General features: G+C 41.3%; 1 protein-coding gene across 1 annotated transcript in view; it reads left to right on the top strand.

Annotated features, from left to right (window-relative positions):
• Positions 1 to 15594, top strand: part of GNAQ (G protein subunit alpha q) — a 328961-nt gene that overhangs the window by 300357 nt on the left and 13010 nt on the right. The window contains exon 6 of the mRNA XM_053575717.1: positions 9557 to 9710. Within this exon, the coding sequence (XP_053431692.1) occupies positions 9557 to 9710 (154 nt within the window). The remainder of the gene's footprint in view (positions 1 to 9556; positions 9711 to 15594) is intronic.

Here is a 15594-nt window from a genome sequence, read left to right as displayed (position 1 = left end):
GGTGACAGTGACAGCACACAGGATCTGAGTGTGCCGTGTGATGGGGAGGCAGTGGCTCTGGCCATCAGGTATTACATCAGAGAGCCAGGACGTGTTGTTCTTTCTTGAGCTACTAATGACATTGGCCCAAAGTGATGGCACAGAATAAAAGCTATGGATGGAGTACTGGAAGGAGGAGGGAAGTTTCAGTGAATTAAAGAATCACTGTCACGAATACACAGTGTTAAATATTCGGCTCCCAGCTCAGTAAGCAAGGAGTGTTATGAGGCAGGGAAGAAATGTATGTAAGTTAAGGATAGACTTTGGGTCAGTGGCATGTATGCATAAAGCAGGTAGGGTGTGGCCCCAAGGGTAATTGGTAAATGGAAAGGTCAGTGTACCGTGCAGCAGACCAAAAGGAGGCTGTCGGTCACTTGACCGAATTGAAATACTAGAAGATATCTAATTTTCTCTATGAATCCTGTCTAAGTTCTAGGACTGTGGATATTCATATGAGAAAGGGTCACACATTTGTGCCATTTCTGACTCTGCTTTACACTGTCTCTCCCTGACCAGTTTGCAATCTCTATCTCTTTATCTCTCTCTCGCTCTCGTGAGGGGAGAGACTCTGTAGCCCAGGCCAGAATGCAGTGGCATGATCCTAGCTCACAACAACCTCAAAACTCTTGGGCTTCAGCAGTCTTCCTTCCTCAGCCCGAGTAGCTGGGACTACAGGGTGAGCATCACCATGCCCAGGTAATTTTCTATTTTTTGTAAAGATGAGGTCTCCTGTTCAGACTGTTCTCAAACTCCTGGCTTCAAGCATCCCACCTTGGCCTCTCAGAGTTCTGGGATTACAGGCCACTGTGCCCAGCCTCCAGTCTCTGTTGGTCATCCTCTCTCCTTTTTCCATTTTGTACAACACACTGTGGTTTGCTCCAGTTCACTTTACAAGGGCCTCAACTGTGACTTCATCGCATTACCTGAAAACCACAGACCTTGGCGGTAATAGGCAAATATGTTCCATTTCTTTTCTTCTCTAAACATCCTGCACAGGTAGAATGCATTGATGCATATGCAGAATCTGTGATAGTAAAGCCTTTGGGAGCAATCTTCAAGCCTAGGAAATACGCCAAATTTGATCTCAAATAATTGCTTGCAAAGATTTGCAAAGACTAAGAAAATTATCAAGGAAATAGTATCTGTCCAGCTGAGTTTGGCATCCTTTTCATTTCCATCCCTGCTGTCTGATTTGGATAGCAGAAATGGATGGCCAGGAAGCCGCTGTTACTTCTCACTCCGCTGCTCCATTTATATATCATATCTGTTGTTTTCTTGGTTTACTCTGGGGTTGAGAGTATTGAACATTTTTAGAGATGTTGAAGATAACTCCCCTTTAACATATGGAGATTCTTAGGGAGAAACATTTTCAATGTGAGGGAAGTGAGCAGAAATCTGGATGATTTTTCAGTTTCTTATAAATCAAATGTGTCTGGATTTATAACCTGAATAAATTATGTGCAATTCCAGGGAATGGAAGGATTTCACTGGATTTACAGTTTGGCCAGAGATATGAGGGAAACAAATTGACTTACCATAAGGTTCTTTTTTTTTTTTTTTTTTAAATCAGCTGAATTTAATAGTAAGCCAGGAAATTCTTAGCATAGTAGCTAGCTTTGCCATCAGTGATAGAAGCTGCTGTGTGCCTGGGCCTTAGCTAGGTGCTTTTTGTGCACTGTGTCATTCTGTCCTCAGAAACCTCAGGAGATAGATGAGGCGACCGAGGCTCAGAGAGGTTTGGCCACTTGCCCAAAGTCACAAAGAGTATTTGAAACAGAGCTATTTCCAATCAAAGTCCTTGGCTCACAGCGCTGGCCTTTACCACCAGGCAACACTGCCACATAAGCATAATCTCCTCGCCAGATCCTCTGTGGCATATTTTCAGACAGATTCATGTGAATTCCTGGACTTCTATTCTTCTTCTTTTTTTTTTTTTTGAATTAGATTATAACTGTGTACATTACTGCATTTATGGGGTACAATGTGCTGATTTTACATACAATTTGGAATGCTGACATCAAACTGGTTAACATAGCCTTCACCTCACTTATTTAATGGTTGTGTTTAGACATTTATACTCTTAATATATTTGACATGTACCCTTGCAATATGCACAATAGGTGAGGTCCCACCAATTACCCTCCCTCTACCCAGCCATCCCCCTCCCTCCTCTTCTCTCCTTTCTGGGCTATTATTGTGTTTTATCATTTGTATGAAAGTGTGGGTGATCATATATTGGTTTCATAATAGAGTTGAGTACATTGGATATTTTTCCTTCCATTCTTGAGATACTTTACTAAGAAGAATATGATCCAGCTCCATCCATGTAAATGTAAAAGAGGTAAAGTCTCCATCTTTTTTTATAGCTATATAATATTGTATGGTATACATATACCACAATTTGTTAATCCAGTCATGGGTCGATGGGCACTTGGGCTGCTTCCATGACTTGGTAATTATGAATTGGACTGCAGTAAACATTTTGTGCAAATGTTTTTGTTGTAAAGTGATTTTTGGTCATCTGGATATATATATACCTAGTAGAGGAATTGCAGGATCAAACATCAGGTCCCCTTTAGTTCCCTAAGTGTTCTCCAAACCTCTTTTCAGAAGGGACATACTAGTTTGCATTCCCACCAGCAGTGCAGAAGTGTTCCCTTCTCTCCATGGACTTTTATTCTCTTCCTTTCCCACCTTCCCATCAACAGGAGTTTTTGCACAGAATGTGTTTTGAATTCTCACGGTGGTGACATCAGATGGGAGATTTAACGGTGTGATCCTGCCAGAGATACAAAGTCAGACACAGCAAGCTTTTCCCTGACTAACAGGGAAGAAAAAATATGCAGAAGACCAAGCTTGTGGATTTTTTTTTACATATAGCTTTAGAGTTATCTGTCTTCTAAGGTGCTGGATTTATTTACCCAGTAGACATAAACAAATGAAATAAATACCTGAGAGAATATGTTCAAATGTTTCAAATTAATTATTCAATGTTTGATAAGCTACAAATAATAATTTTAACTCAAATTTTACATTATCCTGGGTCATTATTAAGGAAGGAAATTAACTTGTCTTGCTTTTAAAAACTGATAATGTCCTTTAATAAAGTAATCTATGGGGCAGCACCTGTGGCTCAGCAAGTAGGGCACCAGCCCCATATACCAAGGGTGGCAGGTTCGAACCCAGCCCCAGCCAAACCACAACAGCCAAACTGCAACAACAACAACAACAACAAAAAATAGCCAGGCATTGTGGCGGCGCCTATAGTCCCGGCTACTCAGGAGGCTGAGGCAAGAGAATTGCCTAAGCTCAAGAGCTGGAGGTTGCTGTGAGCTGTGATGAAACAGCACTCTACGGAGGGCAACAAAGTGAGACTCTGTCTCTAAAAATATAAAATAAAATAATCTATAAGGTGTTCTTGAGTGAGTTATGTCTAAGAATAGTGAAACTTATAACAATTAAAAGTAAAGAGTGCTGTTTATTAATGAAATAGTCTTATATAAATTTCTGAAGCATAAAATCCCTGTATTCTGATAGTCTCCTTTTCTTGTCAATTTCATAGGCAGAAGTGCCAGGAAAAATGGTACCTGGTATAGGTATTTTTTGTCACGTGCAGTGTATGGAGGGAAGCCTTGTGAGCAGCTACTAGGCATTAAAATTGTGAGTGAGTATGTGACCAGCAGATGTTGTCTTCACTCGGAAGATCTGGGTTTAGAAGTACTGCAAGGCATTATAAACTGCGTGCTTTTCTCTTCTATTGAGCAAGTGACTTCACTGTCGTGTTCACATATTCACTCTGTATCTGTGTATCTAGACCTGGCTCATTTAAGTAGCGCACTTGGCTCTAGCCCTTTTTGGCAGAAAGCCTGAGAAACAGAATCATAGCCACCTGACTGGCGTCTGGTATCAATTAGTGAGTTTGTGGGTTACTCACAACCCTGTGTGTCTCTTTGAGACTTGAGAGTGTCTCTGCCCTAGAAAGCTTCGTCCCAGTTTCTCCAGCGCACGTCCTACCCTCAGGGCAGCTGAGAACGACAGGTGGCTGTCTGTTCCTCAGTGGTGAGGTCATTTGACACTCCACATACATGTTTCCTAAGTGTCTAGTTTTGTCTTTAAAGGCTACGTTGAAGACCTTACAAGAAGTGTAATTCACTGTTGTTTGCCAAGGGTACTGATGGGAGAAAAACATAACCACAAGGTGTGGGGTGGGGAAAGGACAAGTAGCTTCTCTTTGCTTTGTGAAAGGCAGGCAGGTGGGTGACTTGTATCAGTAAAAGAATTAAGGGTCTTACTCTAAATTTCTCTTTTCTAAGAAAATGAGTTTTGTGAGAAGAGCATGTACTTATTGGCAAGGTAACGAGTCGCAAAAGTTACTAAAATTGATGTTCAGTTCTCTGGTTGAATGCTGACTTTTGACAGAGGGAAGCGCCAACTTGGCAGAGAGGGCAAACCTGAGCTCTCGATGGCAACAGGGATACAAAGTGTGTAGACATAAAATATTGTCCCTTTAGGCCGTTTGGTGATCTTTATGCAGGGATTTGTGTCTGGCCTTTATCTTGATCGGAAGGATGTCTGCACATAGCCATGGCAGGCAGCGGCCTCTTACCTCTAGTCATAATCTCATCCAGGTGTGCCCACCCGAGTTCTTATCCAGTGGGGCTTCCTGATGGACTTCCATGGATCCCAGCTTTGGAAACAAACACACCGGCACTACAGCCCCAGCCAGTTATCGTAGGACTGACAGAGGGTGCACATGTGAGTTCTTCATGATGTTTATGCCATCCCTGAGCTCACCGTGAGATGGGAATGAGGAAGTGTCTCACGTTGTCAGCAGGGGAGTTTTTCCTAGTCAGTGCTTGTTACAGAGCTCAGAAGCCCGGGGGAACCATTTTATTTAGGATTTTCACAGATCCCTTTACAGGGTCATGGGTTTAAATTCTCCTTTCCTTTGCTTCTGCTTTCCTTCCCTCCTTGATATGTTTAATTTATTGATCAAGGTTCAGTTAGAAACTTCCTTTGATTTTAAGCCTTCCCTGACCAAAGCCCTGATCAAAGCTTTCCTTGCTGTGTGACCCCAGCCTCCTCTGTCTACCACCACTGTCGGCCACCACATGGACTGCATGTGCCTGCCCTCTTCAGTCTCCCAGGACGGGCTGTAGCTGCCCCTGTGTATGCCCAGCATCTCACCACTCTCAGGATATGTCCACTGAATGGTGGGCAAACTAGAGATAGGACAGCATGTAGAGGTGGCAGGAAGGGGCCAGCCCCACAAAGGCTTAGGGCAGAGATGCCCTGGGCAGTCACTGTTGATCTGGATCTTGAAGGAGTAGGAGATTAAAGAGTAGTATTTTCTGGAAATTAGAACATTTGAGAATTGATTTGAGATGTTAAAGATCAGGTGTGTAAGATACCCCACTGATGCTCAAACAGGGCTTTCTCCAATGCCCGTGCCTAGAGGACACTCCAGGGTCACACTGTCCTGTTTGCAGTCACAAAGCATGGAGCAGGTACCTGTCCTTGCCCCACCCTCAGGGCAGGGGATTAGGACGAATGCTTCCCAGCTTAGTGCTCTGCTCCGTCACTGGGTCCAGCCCCTGGGAGGAATGACTTACTATCAGTGTGGTCTGGGCGAGTGACAGTTCAGTGCCATATGTCTCAGAGGCAGGTGACTGCATGGAGGCCAGCCAGGTCACTGTGGCTACTTATAGCCATTCCTCAGGCTCTATGGCCCCTCTGGTCCTTTCTTTCCACGAGAGACAGAGAAACAGGTAGGACCTACTCCTGGCAGCCTGCCCGTCTCTGCTTTCCCTCTTCCAGCTTCCCCACCTGCATCAGGGCTGCCCTGCAGGAGACGAGACAGTGCCAGTTGGAGAGAAGTGGCGGGTGGGATGACAAGGAGTTGGGAGCTTCCTGGGCCTCCTGCACAGGCCAGGCCTACCCCATTAACAAGAGATAGTAAAACTTTACTAGTGCCTCTTTGTACATTTCCCAACTATTTAAACCCCCCAGGAAAAGAACAGCCTTCCAGCCTATCTTCAGAGTAAACAAAGCATCCTGATTTTCAGTCATGGGTCATACACGTGTCTCATACGTTGATCCTCCTTGAACCCTCATACCCTACCAAATTACTGAAAAGCAAGTACCACAAAGTTTCCTGGGACATGCTGTTTACTTCTACATTGCAGTTTCTACCAAGCAAAGTGGATTACGCCTCACGCTGTCCATGTTTCACTACCTGTGTGTCACCATGAGAACCTCACATAGTCCATTTAGGATTTCGTCTAGGCTTGATGACAGACTGGCAGCTTGTAGTATTCGCCATGAAGGAGCAAATAAGAGCATAAGGAATTTTCACTGTGGAGTGAAAAATAAGTCATATGGCATAAAGTAAGAATCGTAACTCTACTGGGAAAAACAAAAAGTTGAATTTTGATTGCAATAATCAGATACCCAGTCATAAGTGTCACCTTGCTCTTCTTATCACAAAAAAGATAAACCATTACCTTCCCCTTCATCATCCCTGGCTCAGCAAGCTTTCTGCACCTTCCAGCCAACTCAAAGTGTAGTCTGGGAATTTCAGCTTCAGCCGTGCCTGGGAGCTTGTTCAAAATGCAAACCCTGAGCTCTACCCATGCTGACACAGAAGCCTTGTGTAATAGGACCGGTAGGTGACTCAGAATGACAGTAACAGTGGAGAAGCTGTTGTTCAGCCCAATGCTTCATCAAGTTGAGTGTCAGGACCACTTGGAGGGTTAGATGCAGCTTCTTTAGCCCCACCTCAGAGACTCAGTTTGCTTGGTCTGTTTGAAGGCCCTGTGGTACTCTGCTGCTGGTCAGCTGCCTACTCCAGTCTGTCTGTCTTCTGAATTGGACACTTAGGCTCCAGTCCACATAGCAGATGGTGAACAGGGAAATGCTCCCCAGGACCGACTACCAGGGTTACTGTGAGTGCCTCAGGCTGAGTAAAGAGGGACAGCTCTCTGGGAGGGTCTCCCTGGAACACAGTGCTGGGCTTAGTCCCTTTCCTGGCCACTGTCCCATGGACCAGTGCAAGGCCCCCTCCCAGCAGACTTCATCCAAAGCCTGGGGTTTTCCGTCAAGTCTTGAGACCTGACATACCTCCTGTATTAACCACAAAGTCAAGCCCACTCTCCCTGTCTCTTCCCAGGTTCTAGCCTCTTCCACTTGAGGGACTCCAACCAGAAAAGGCCCAAGTAAAGCCCCTTCTGAAGAACACTAAATATAATGAGTATTTCTATTGGAGACTCATCATTTGATGCCAAGGGGTACATAACACTACCCTTTAGACAGGGCTTCTGCAGAGACCTCGGTATGACTTTCTAGAATTTCTCCAGCTGTAATTAAGGGAGAAAATGGTTAACTCTCCATCAAAGATGTCACGGTCTCTTCTTTGAATTTTTTAAAAATTCTTTCTGTTCTTAATAGGGCCTTTCAATTTCAGCTCTAAAATTCTCAGCCTATAAAACTTTAAATGAGATACCATTTTTCAGTGACTGTTATTTCCATGACTTAAAATCTTAACATTGGCTATGATGCAAAAGGCAAGTAAATAGTAAAAATATTTTTAAAGGCTGCGCATGTCACTTATATGAAAGAGAAATGTATGCAGTGAAATAAACCCCTGTCCTTTGAGCCATGTGATAATCTCTCGCCATGTCAGCCCAGGTGTTTCATTGTTGTTAATTAATCTAAGCAGTTGTAGGCGCAACATTAACAGGTTGAAGAAATTAGAGACAGTGTGCTTTATCTAATTCAGCAAAGATCTGCATGATTTGAATTGGCACACCTTTACAGAAAAAAAGAGCGAGACATATCTAGGATCTGGCCATTGCTCTGTTTCTTTGAAGTGTGGGTGGCCTTTGCAGCTTTGCACTGTGAGGGTTGGGCCATTCCACTGCTGGAGGGCAAAATCCGAGCTGAAGGCCTTCACAGCACAGCTGCAATTCCCAGTCTTAATGTCATCCTCAAGTATCATTACCTTTCTTTTATAAATTTGGAGGGGTATATATCCAGGTATCAACTGGAGGTATTTTGTACAAAAACAAAACAGAAAAACACCACTCAAACTTGATTAAAAAGCAAAAGATGCTGTTGACTGATGTGACTGGCCTAAGCAGGTTCAGCTATGGTCTGAGTACACAGCTAAACGTAGGTGAGCAGGACCTCAGTTTCAAGGTGGTGGTGGAACTTGCAAGGCTCCAAGATGCCTCCTTCACACTACACAAAAGCAAGGTTCCCTGTTCCTGTGTTCCCAGCAAGAATCCTGGGGTTAACTGGCTCGGTGGAGGTGCTTGGCTAAACTGATTACCATAAATGAAGGGAGAGAAGCTGGAGTGACTTGGGCCTGGATCACAGCCCAGCCCTGAGGCAACCCACATGGAGGGACTGGGCTGCTCTGGCTAGAACCACCAAGCCACACCTTAGCAATGAGGTGGGCTCAGTTCAGTTCCAGGCAGGTTTTTCCATTGCCTAAAACTCACTGATAACACATAGAACTAAGTAAGGGGTTGGAAAGTATGTCCCAGACAAGGTGGCCTTTATATCCTCGGGGAAAGGAGAATCCCCCAAATCTGCTGCATTCATCCCTGACCCGAGGGTGGGAATGATTTAGAGAGGTGGGTGCATCTGTGGTACAAAGAACCGGTAAAGAGATACTGAAGAAGCTATGAGGCTGATGATCATTTTTTATTAAGAGCAGTGATTTAATTCAGGGATAGCCTCCATTCACATCTTCATTTATAAGAGCAAGATGACTTGATTTCCTGGAGAATACATTTAAGATCTCTGTTACCAAGATGGCCTTGAACATATAGCTTCCTCAGGTGAGAAACTTAAAATGCTGAAGGTGAGAAATACCACATTTGTATATCCACAATTCTGTATAAAAATTATAGGAAACATAGGAAGAAAATCTGCGCTGATGAATAGGAAATGCATGATAAATATTTTTTCATAGGTTTATCAAGGGATATATGTGTGTATGTATAGGGAGATACATATAAAAGAGCAGTAATTCTGGAAATAAATATATGCTTTGGGCAAAGAATTAAATAACTTTGTTTAAATTGTTTCAAATAGAGTTAATTAGGAGGCCCCCAAATAAATATAGTTTAGGAAACACAGAATGAAGCCTTCTATTTAGTTCTTAATTCAGATCTTAAGTATTTGGTCATGAATGAATAATTCTTGGAGGAAATTTATGACAGCATGCCAGATACAACATGATTCTCTAGGCTTTGATTATTTTCTCTTTCAACCATGAGTTATTTCAACAGATATTTATTATTATTATTCTCTTCTGCTTGTCAGCCCAAGAGTTTGCATAATGAAAACAGCCAATGCGTGTCATAAATCATTTGCGTATAAATCCTGACAAACCCATCCAGTAGCTACAGAAACTGGATGCATACGATGGGTTGGACTTGAAACAGACACAGTTCACAGACTGAATAATCACAAAGTCACTCCTTGTTTTTCTGATGATTGTTTTTTTCAGAACCGAATGGAGGAAAGCAAAGCACTCTTTAGAACAATTATCACATATCCCTGGTTCCAGAACTCCTCGGTTATTCTGTTCTTAAACAAGAAAGATCTTCTAGAGGAGAAAATCATGTATTCCCATCTAGTCGACTACTTCCCAGAATATGATGGTAAGTCAGCACTTGTCAGGCAGCTAAGTAAGTCGCTGGGGTAGGTTTTGCCTCCTATCCTTACAAGAGTTAACATTTTGTATACAGTGCACAGTTATGTGCTTGCTTGTCCTGCAAAACCTGTGTGTTGTGATTAATGAATAGGAATTACTGTTTACCCTCTCTTTTAATGGCACAAAATATTTCTTTCCTTAATAATAGTAAAAGTCACAGAAAAATTAGTAACTTCTCATCTGTTTTGACATAAGCAGATCAGAGAAAGGAACAATCGAGTAGTTTTGGTGAATTTTGTACCAACCATCATAGTTCACCCTTTATCTCCTATTCCTTTAGTTGTAGCCCACCTCTGCCTCTCTCTGAGGAGAGAACACAGTTTTATAATAAAGAAGTCAGTCTAGCTAGGTGCAAATCCAACTTCCAACACTTCTATTTGTAGACCCATTTTCCAGTCACTTGGTTTTTCGGGCCTTAGGACCAAACTCCTGGAATTGCTTTGTACAACGTCAGAGATATATATGTGTAACACTTAGCATGATTCTTGACACATAGTAAATATACAGGAAATAATTGTTTTTTTTTTTAACTTTGTGGCCAGATGAAGTCCCACCATCTTTAGTGATGGTATCCATCCTTTAAGCAATTCATGTAGCACCATTTACTTTGTTCTTAGAAACAAAATTGCCTTTCTAAATTAGACTATAAATTCCTAAACAACTGGACCCCCGACCCATTCTGTGAAACCCTTGTTGAATCAGAGCTACTCCCTTAGAAGAGCTTATGTGTCAGTATAAACACTTATTTCCCCTTATTCCATACAAAATTTGCATCTAGAGCAGGAGGCACAAACTATGGCTTTGTACCCATTTTTATAAATAAAGTTTTATTGAGACACAGCCACACCCATTTATTTCTGTATTGTCTATGGCTGCAGAATTGGATAGTTGTGTTTTGTTGTTTTTTGGGGGGGTTTTGTTTTTTTAGAGACAAAGTCTCATTTTGTCACCCTCACTAGAATGCCGTGGTGTCACAGCTCACAGCAACCTCCAGCTCTTGGACTTAGGCGATTCTCTTGCCTCAGCCTTCTGAGTAGCTGGAACTATAGGTGCCCGCCATAACGCCCGGCTATTTTTTGTTGCAGTTTGGCCGGGGCCAGGTTCGAACTCGCCACCCTTGGCGAACTCACCACTTGCTGGCGCTCTACTCACTGAGCCACAGGAGCCTCCCAGAATTGGATAGTTGTGACTGAGATAGAATGGTTTACAAAGCCTAGCAAAGAAATTACTCTCTGGCCTGCTACAGAGAACTTTTGCCAAGCCTTGTTCACTAGTAGTTGTGAGCACAAGCTGTTAATGTCTTAAAGTTTCAGCTCTGCCAATCACTGGTTATTGTGCCATGGACAAATTTCTTTATTCAGTTTTTTGCTAAATAAAAAAGAAATTGGATGGAGTCATGTGCAGAACACTTACCACAGAGAAGAGCACAAACTCAAAATTGATTATAAAGGTATGTGTAATAGCAAGAGAACAGACCATTTAAAAAATTATATTATTGGGCGGCGCCTGTGGCTCAAAGGGGTAGGGTGCCAGCCCCATTTGCTGGAGGTGGTGGGTTCAAACCCAGCCTCAGCCAAAAACTGCAAAAAAAAAAAATTGTATTATTGACATACTCTATCCAGGATGAGTATCAGCTGAACAATGTTTTTGAAATTCTAAAAGCTCCCTCAGAGAGGATTAAATTTTGCTTTGTAGCGTTGGTGACGATGCAGACACATCAGTGATGGAGTTTTAGTCATCTTTTCATCCCACGTGCATATGGTACAGTGCTCTCTCAGGAAGGGAAACGTTACATGTTTAATGAACCAAAGTTCCCTTCTCAAATACAGGCACCGAAGGTTGATGAATTAAAAATACAACGTTTGGGGAAGTTATCAGATATTAGAGATGAGTACCCACTTTTTTTAGCAACATGTTCACATCCTCCCTTTGTGTTTTGCTCTTTCTTTAAAAACATATTCTTTCCAGAGGTGCCCAGCCTTTTTTCTTTTCTGCTGCACTTTGGAAGAATAAGAGTTGTCCTGGGCCACACATTAATTACACTAACACTAAGGAAAGCTGATTAGCAAAAACAACACAGATAAGCCAAAAAAAAAGTCCTCACAAAATCAGCATGTGGCCCTCAGGCCTCAAGTTGGACACCCCAGAACAGTATTTTCTTTTTCACTCCTTTTAATTCACCACTAGCCTATAAACAAGGCATTGTTGCCTAAGATTGTATTCCTCGCTGTTCTAGAGGAAACTGGTAGAACATGCCTGGGTGCAGTTAACTTGCTTTCACACCACAGCAAGTTCTTTTTTTTTTTTTGAAACACAAGACCTTGCTGAATACCATGGCCGTGAAGCCTCTGACTTAGGCCTCAACACTCTTGCTTGCCTCACGCATGCAGGAGAGACTCTTGTTGATTTTTCTCAGAATTGGATGAGAACCAGTGGACAGGAGCTGACGGCACCATACATAGCACCGTGCCTTGTGGCTCAGCACATTTCTGTGATGTGCTTGCAGAGGGGAGACTGCAGGGCCAGTAGAGCACAGCGCCCACAGAGCCGAGCCCCTCAAGGGGCCAGTGCAAGCTAGTCGCTCCCCTGCTCCTCTTCTCCCCTGCAGCAGCCGTACTCACCGCAGCTGATTCTGCTGCAGTAAAAACTTACTTCTTTTGGTGGGTGTTCTCAGTGCTGCTTTTTTCTCTCTACAACATCTTCCTCGTCACTTTACATATCTCTTTTCTCCAGTAATCTCCCCAGATTTCTAAACACTACAAGCATTTTCTTTCCAGCATCCATTTTGAATGTTTTGAAATTTGAAGGCGTTTTTGCTATTAACTTCCCCAGCAAACTTGGCCACAGAAAAAGAAAAGACACTGATCCTGTTACTCACAAGGCCAGCACAGCTCTCACTTCATGAGACTCCAAGCCCTTGTAAGATGAGCAAAGACTGAAAAAAAATCTAGGCCCCGTCTGCAGTGATGTTTGTATAATAAGCATGTTTATAGTATTATAAATTTCACACTTCCACTTTTCTGTACTTACAAGGTCTTAATCATAATGAATGCCATTCTGTATTTCTCTTTAGGAAGGGAAATTACCATTTCCACATGGACTTGAATTGCAAAATTGTTCATAGAGGCTGTGGGATTCTGCTCCTGCTATGATGGCTATAATGATTTCTTTGTAGTTTATGTTTATTCCAATAACATAATTTATGCTTCCAAACCTAACACCCTTCAAGTATACTTCAGTGAACTTGAATTTAGGTCTGATATTCCAGCTTAGGGTAAATAACAAAGAAAAAAAATGTGTAGTCTCTTCTTTCCCAAATGGAGTAAGTACAAAAACACACAGAAGTTCATTCACAAGCAAGAAATAGTGTTCTTTTATGAAAGTCAGAGGCTTCTCCAGCTCTAACAATCTGTTAATTTCTGGGTTTAAATATTTTATATTACTGCTCTAGAATTAGTAAGTTAACAGTAGTACATGAAAAAGATAAGACATTAAATAATATGTAATATACATTTTACATATTATTTTTAATTGTGGCACTTTTTATGTAATTCTTAGTCATTGACAAAAATTTCAATTCTGGGCACCTAAGTAAAAAATTCAAACACTACTATTTCTGATTATACAAAGGAGAATAATCTATTTTCCTAACTCTTTCCTCCCACCTTTTGGTAGTGTTGGATATAAGCTCATAGGAATAATATCCAATTTCTAAAAAAGATTGATTTGAAAATTTTTCAAGTAGGCTACTGAAACTCAGGATGCATTTTGTTAGAAATGGTAGTTAGGCTTTCAATAGAGTTCTCTAAGATTTCTTTAGCCCAACCTACAGATAACAATCTATCAATACCTAATATTGATACCCCCAAAAAAAAAATGGGATCTAATCTTACCCAAGGAAGGTAGTGGAAGAGGAAAAAGTTATGACATGACTTTCTTCTTGCTTAGTATGGAACTAAATGAAAAAATCGGAGAAAATGCAGCTACACAGTGACACAAAGACAAATCTGAGATAGGTGCCCCGTACTTGAAAGGTGATGGTGTTTTGATGCTGCTATTAATTTACAGTAAGTTTTAAATTAATGCATTTATCAGGATGTATTAAGTGATTTTTATTTTTTTTTATTTATTTTTTTTGACGTTAATGCCTTTTATTAAGTCTTTTTTTTTTTTTCATCAGAAGAAGTACATTTAATAATGAAATTTTCAGGTACATTTTTGTTTCATCCTAAAAATTTTATAGCTTGTTATTCAGTTTTAAGTTTAAAAAACTTTTTCATTATGATTTATTCTTTAACCTATGGAGTTTCTTGTTATCTTTTTTTTTTCTTTTTTTTTTTTATTGTTGGGGATTCATTGAGACTAAGCCAGGTTACATTGATTGCAATTGTTAGGCAAAGTCCCTCTTGCAATCATGTCTTGCCCCCATAAAGTGTGACACACACCAAGGCCCCACCCCCCTCCATCCCTCCCTCTTTCTGCTTTTCCTCCCCCCCAATAACCTTAATTGTCATTAATTGTCCTCATATCAAAATTCAGTACATAGGATTCATGCTTCTCCATTCTTGTGATGCTTTACTAAGAATAATGTCTTCCACTTCCATCCAGGTTAATACGAAGGATGTAAAGTCTCCATTTTTTTTAATAGCTGAATAGTATTCCATGGTATACGTATACCACAGCTTGTTAATCCATTCCTGAGTTGGTGGGCATTTAGGCTATTTCCACATTTTGGCGATTGTAAATTGAGCTGCAATAAACAGTCTTGTACAAGTGTCCTTAGGATAAAAAGATTTTTTCCCTTCTGGGTAGATGCCCAGTAATAGGATTGCAGGATCAAATGGGAGGTCTAGCTTGAGTGCTTTGAGGTTTCTCCATACTTCCTTCCAGAAAGGTTGTACTAGTTTGCGGTCCCACCAGCAGTGTAAAAGTGTTCCCTTCTCTCCACATCCACGCCAGCATCTGCAGTTTTGAGATTTTGTGATGTGGGCCATTCTCACTGGGGTTAGATGATATCTCAGGGTTGTTTTGATTTGCATTTCTCTAATATATAGAGATGATGAACATTTTTTCATGTGTTTGTTAGCCATTCATCTGTCATCTTTAGAGAAGGTTCTATTCATGTCTCTTGCCCATTGATATATGGGATTGTTGGCTTTTTTCATGTGGATTAATTTGAGTTCTCTATAGATCCTAGTTATCAAGCTTTTGTCTGATTGAAAATATGCAAATATCCTTTCCCATTGTGTAGGTTGTCTCTTTGCTTTGGTTATTGTCTCCTTAGCTGTCCAGAAGCTTTTCAGTTTAATGAAGTCCCATTTGTTTATTTTTGTTGTTGTTGCAATTGCCATGGCAGTCTTCTTCATAAAGTCTTCCCCCAGGCCAATATCTTCCAGTGTTTTTCCTATGCTTTCTTTAAGGATTTTTATTGTTTCATGCCTTAAATTTAAGTCCTTTATCCATTTTGAATCAATTTTTGTGAGTGGGGAAAGGTGTGGGTCCAGTTTCAGTCTTTTACATATAGACATCCAGTTCTCCCAACACCATTTATTGTATAGGGAATCTTTCCCCCAAGGTATGTTCTTGTTTGGTTTATCGAAGATTAGGTGGTTGTAAGATGTTAGTTTCATTTCTTGGTTTTTCAATTGATTCCAAGTGTCTATGTCTCTGTTTTTGTGCCAGTACCATGCTGTCTTGACCACTGTGGCTTTGTAGTACAGACTAAAATCTGGTATGCTGATGCCCCCAGCTTTATTTTTTTACTAAGAGCTGCCTTAGCTATACAGGGTTTTTTCCGGTTCCATACAAAATGCAGAATCATTTTCTCCAAA

The sequence above is a fragment of the Nycticebus coucang genome, chromosome 2 (assembly GCF_027406575.1).
Source record: "Nycticebus coucang isolate mNycCou1 chromosome 2, mNycCou1.pri, whole genome shotgun sequence".
NCBI lineage: Eukaryota > Metazoa > Chordata > Mammalia > Primates > Lorisidae > Nycticebus > Nycticebus coucang.
Note: the sequence above shows the minus strand (reverse complement) of the source record. Positions and strands in the feature narration are given on the sequence as shown.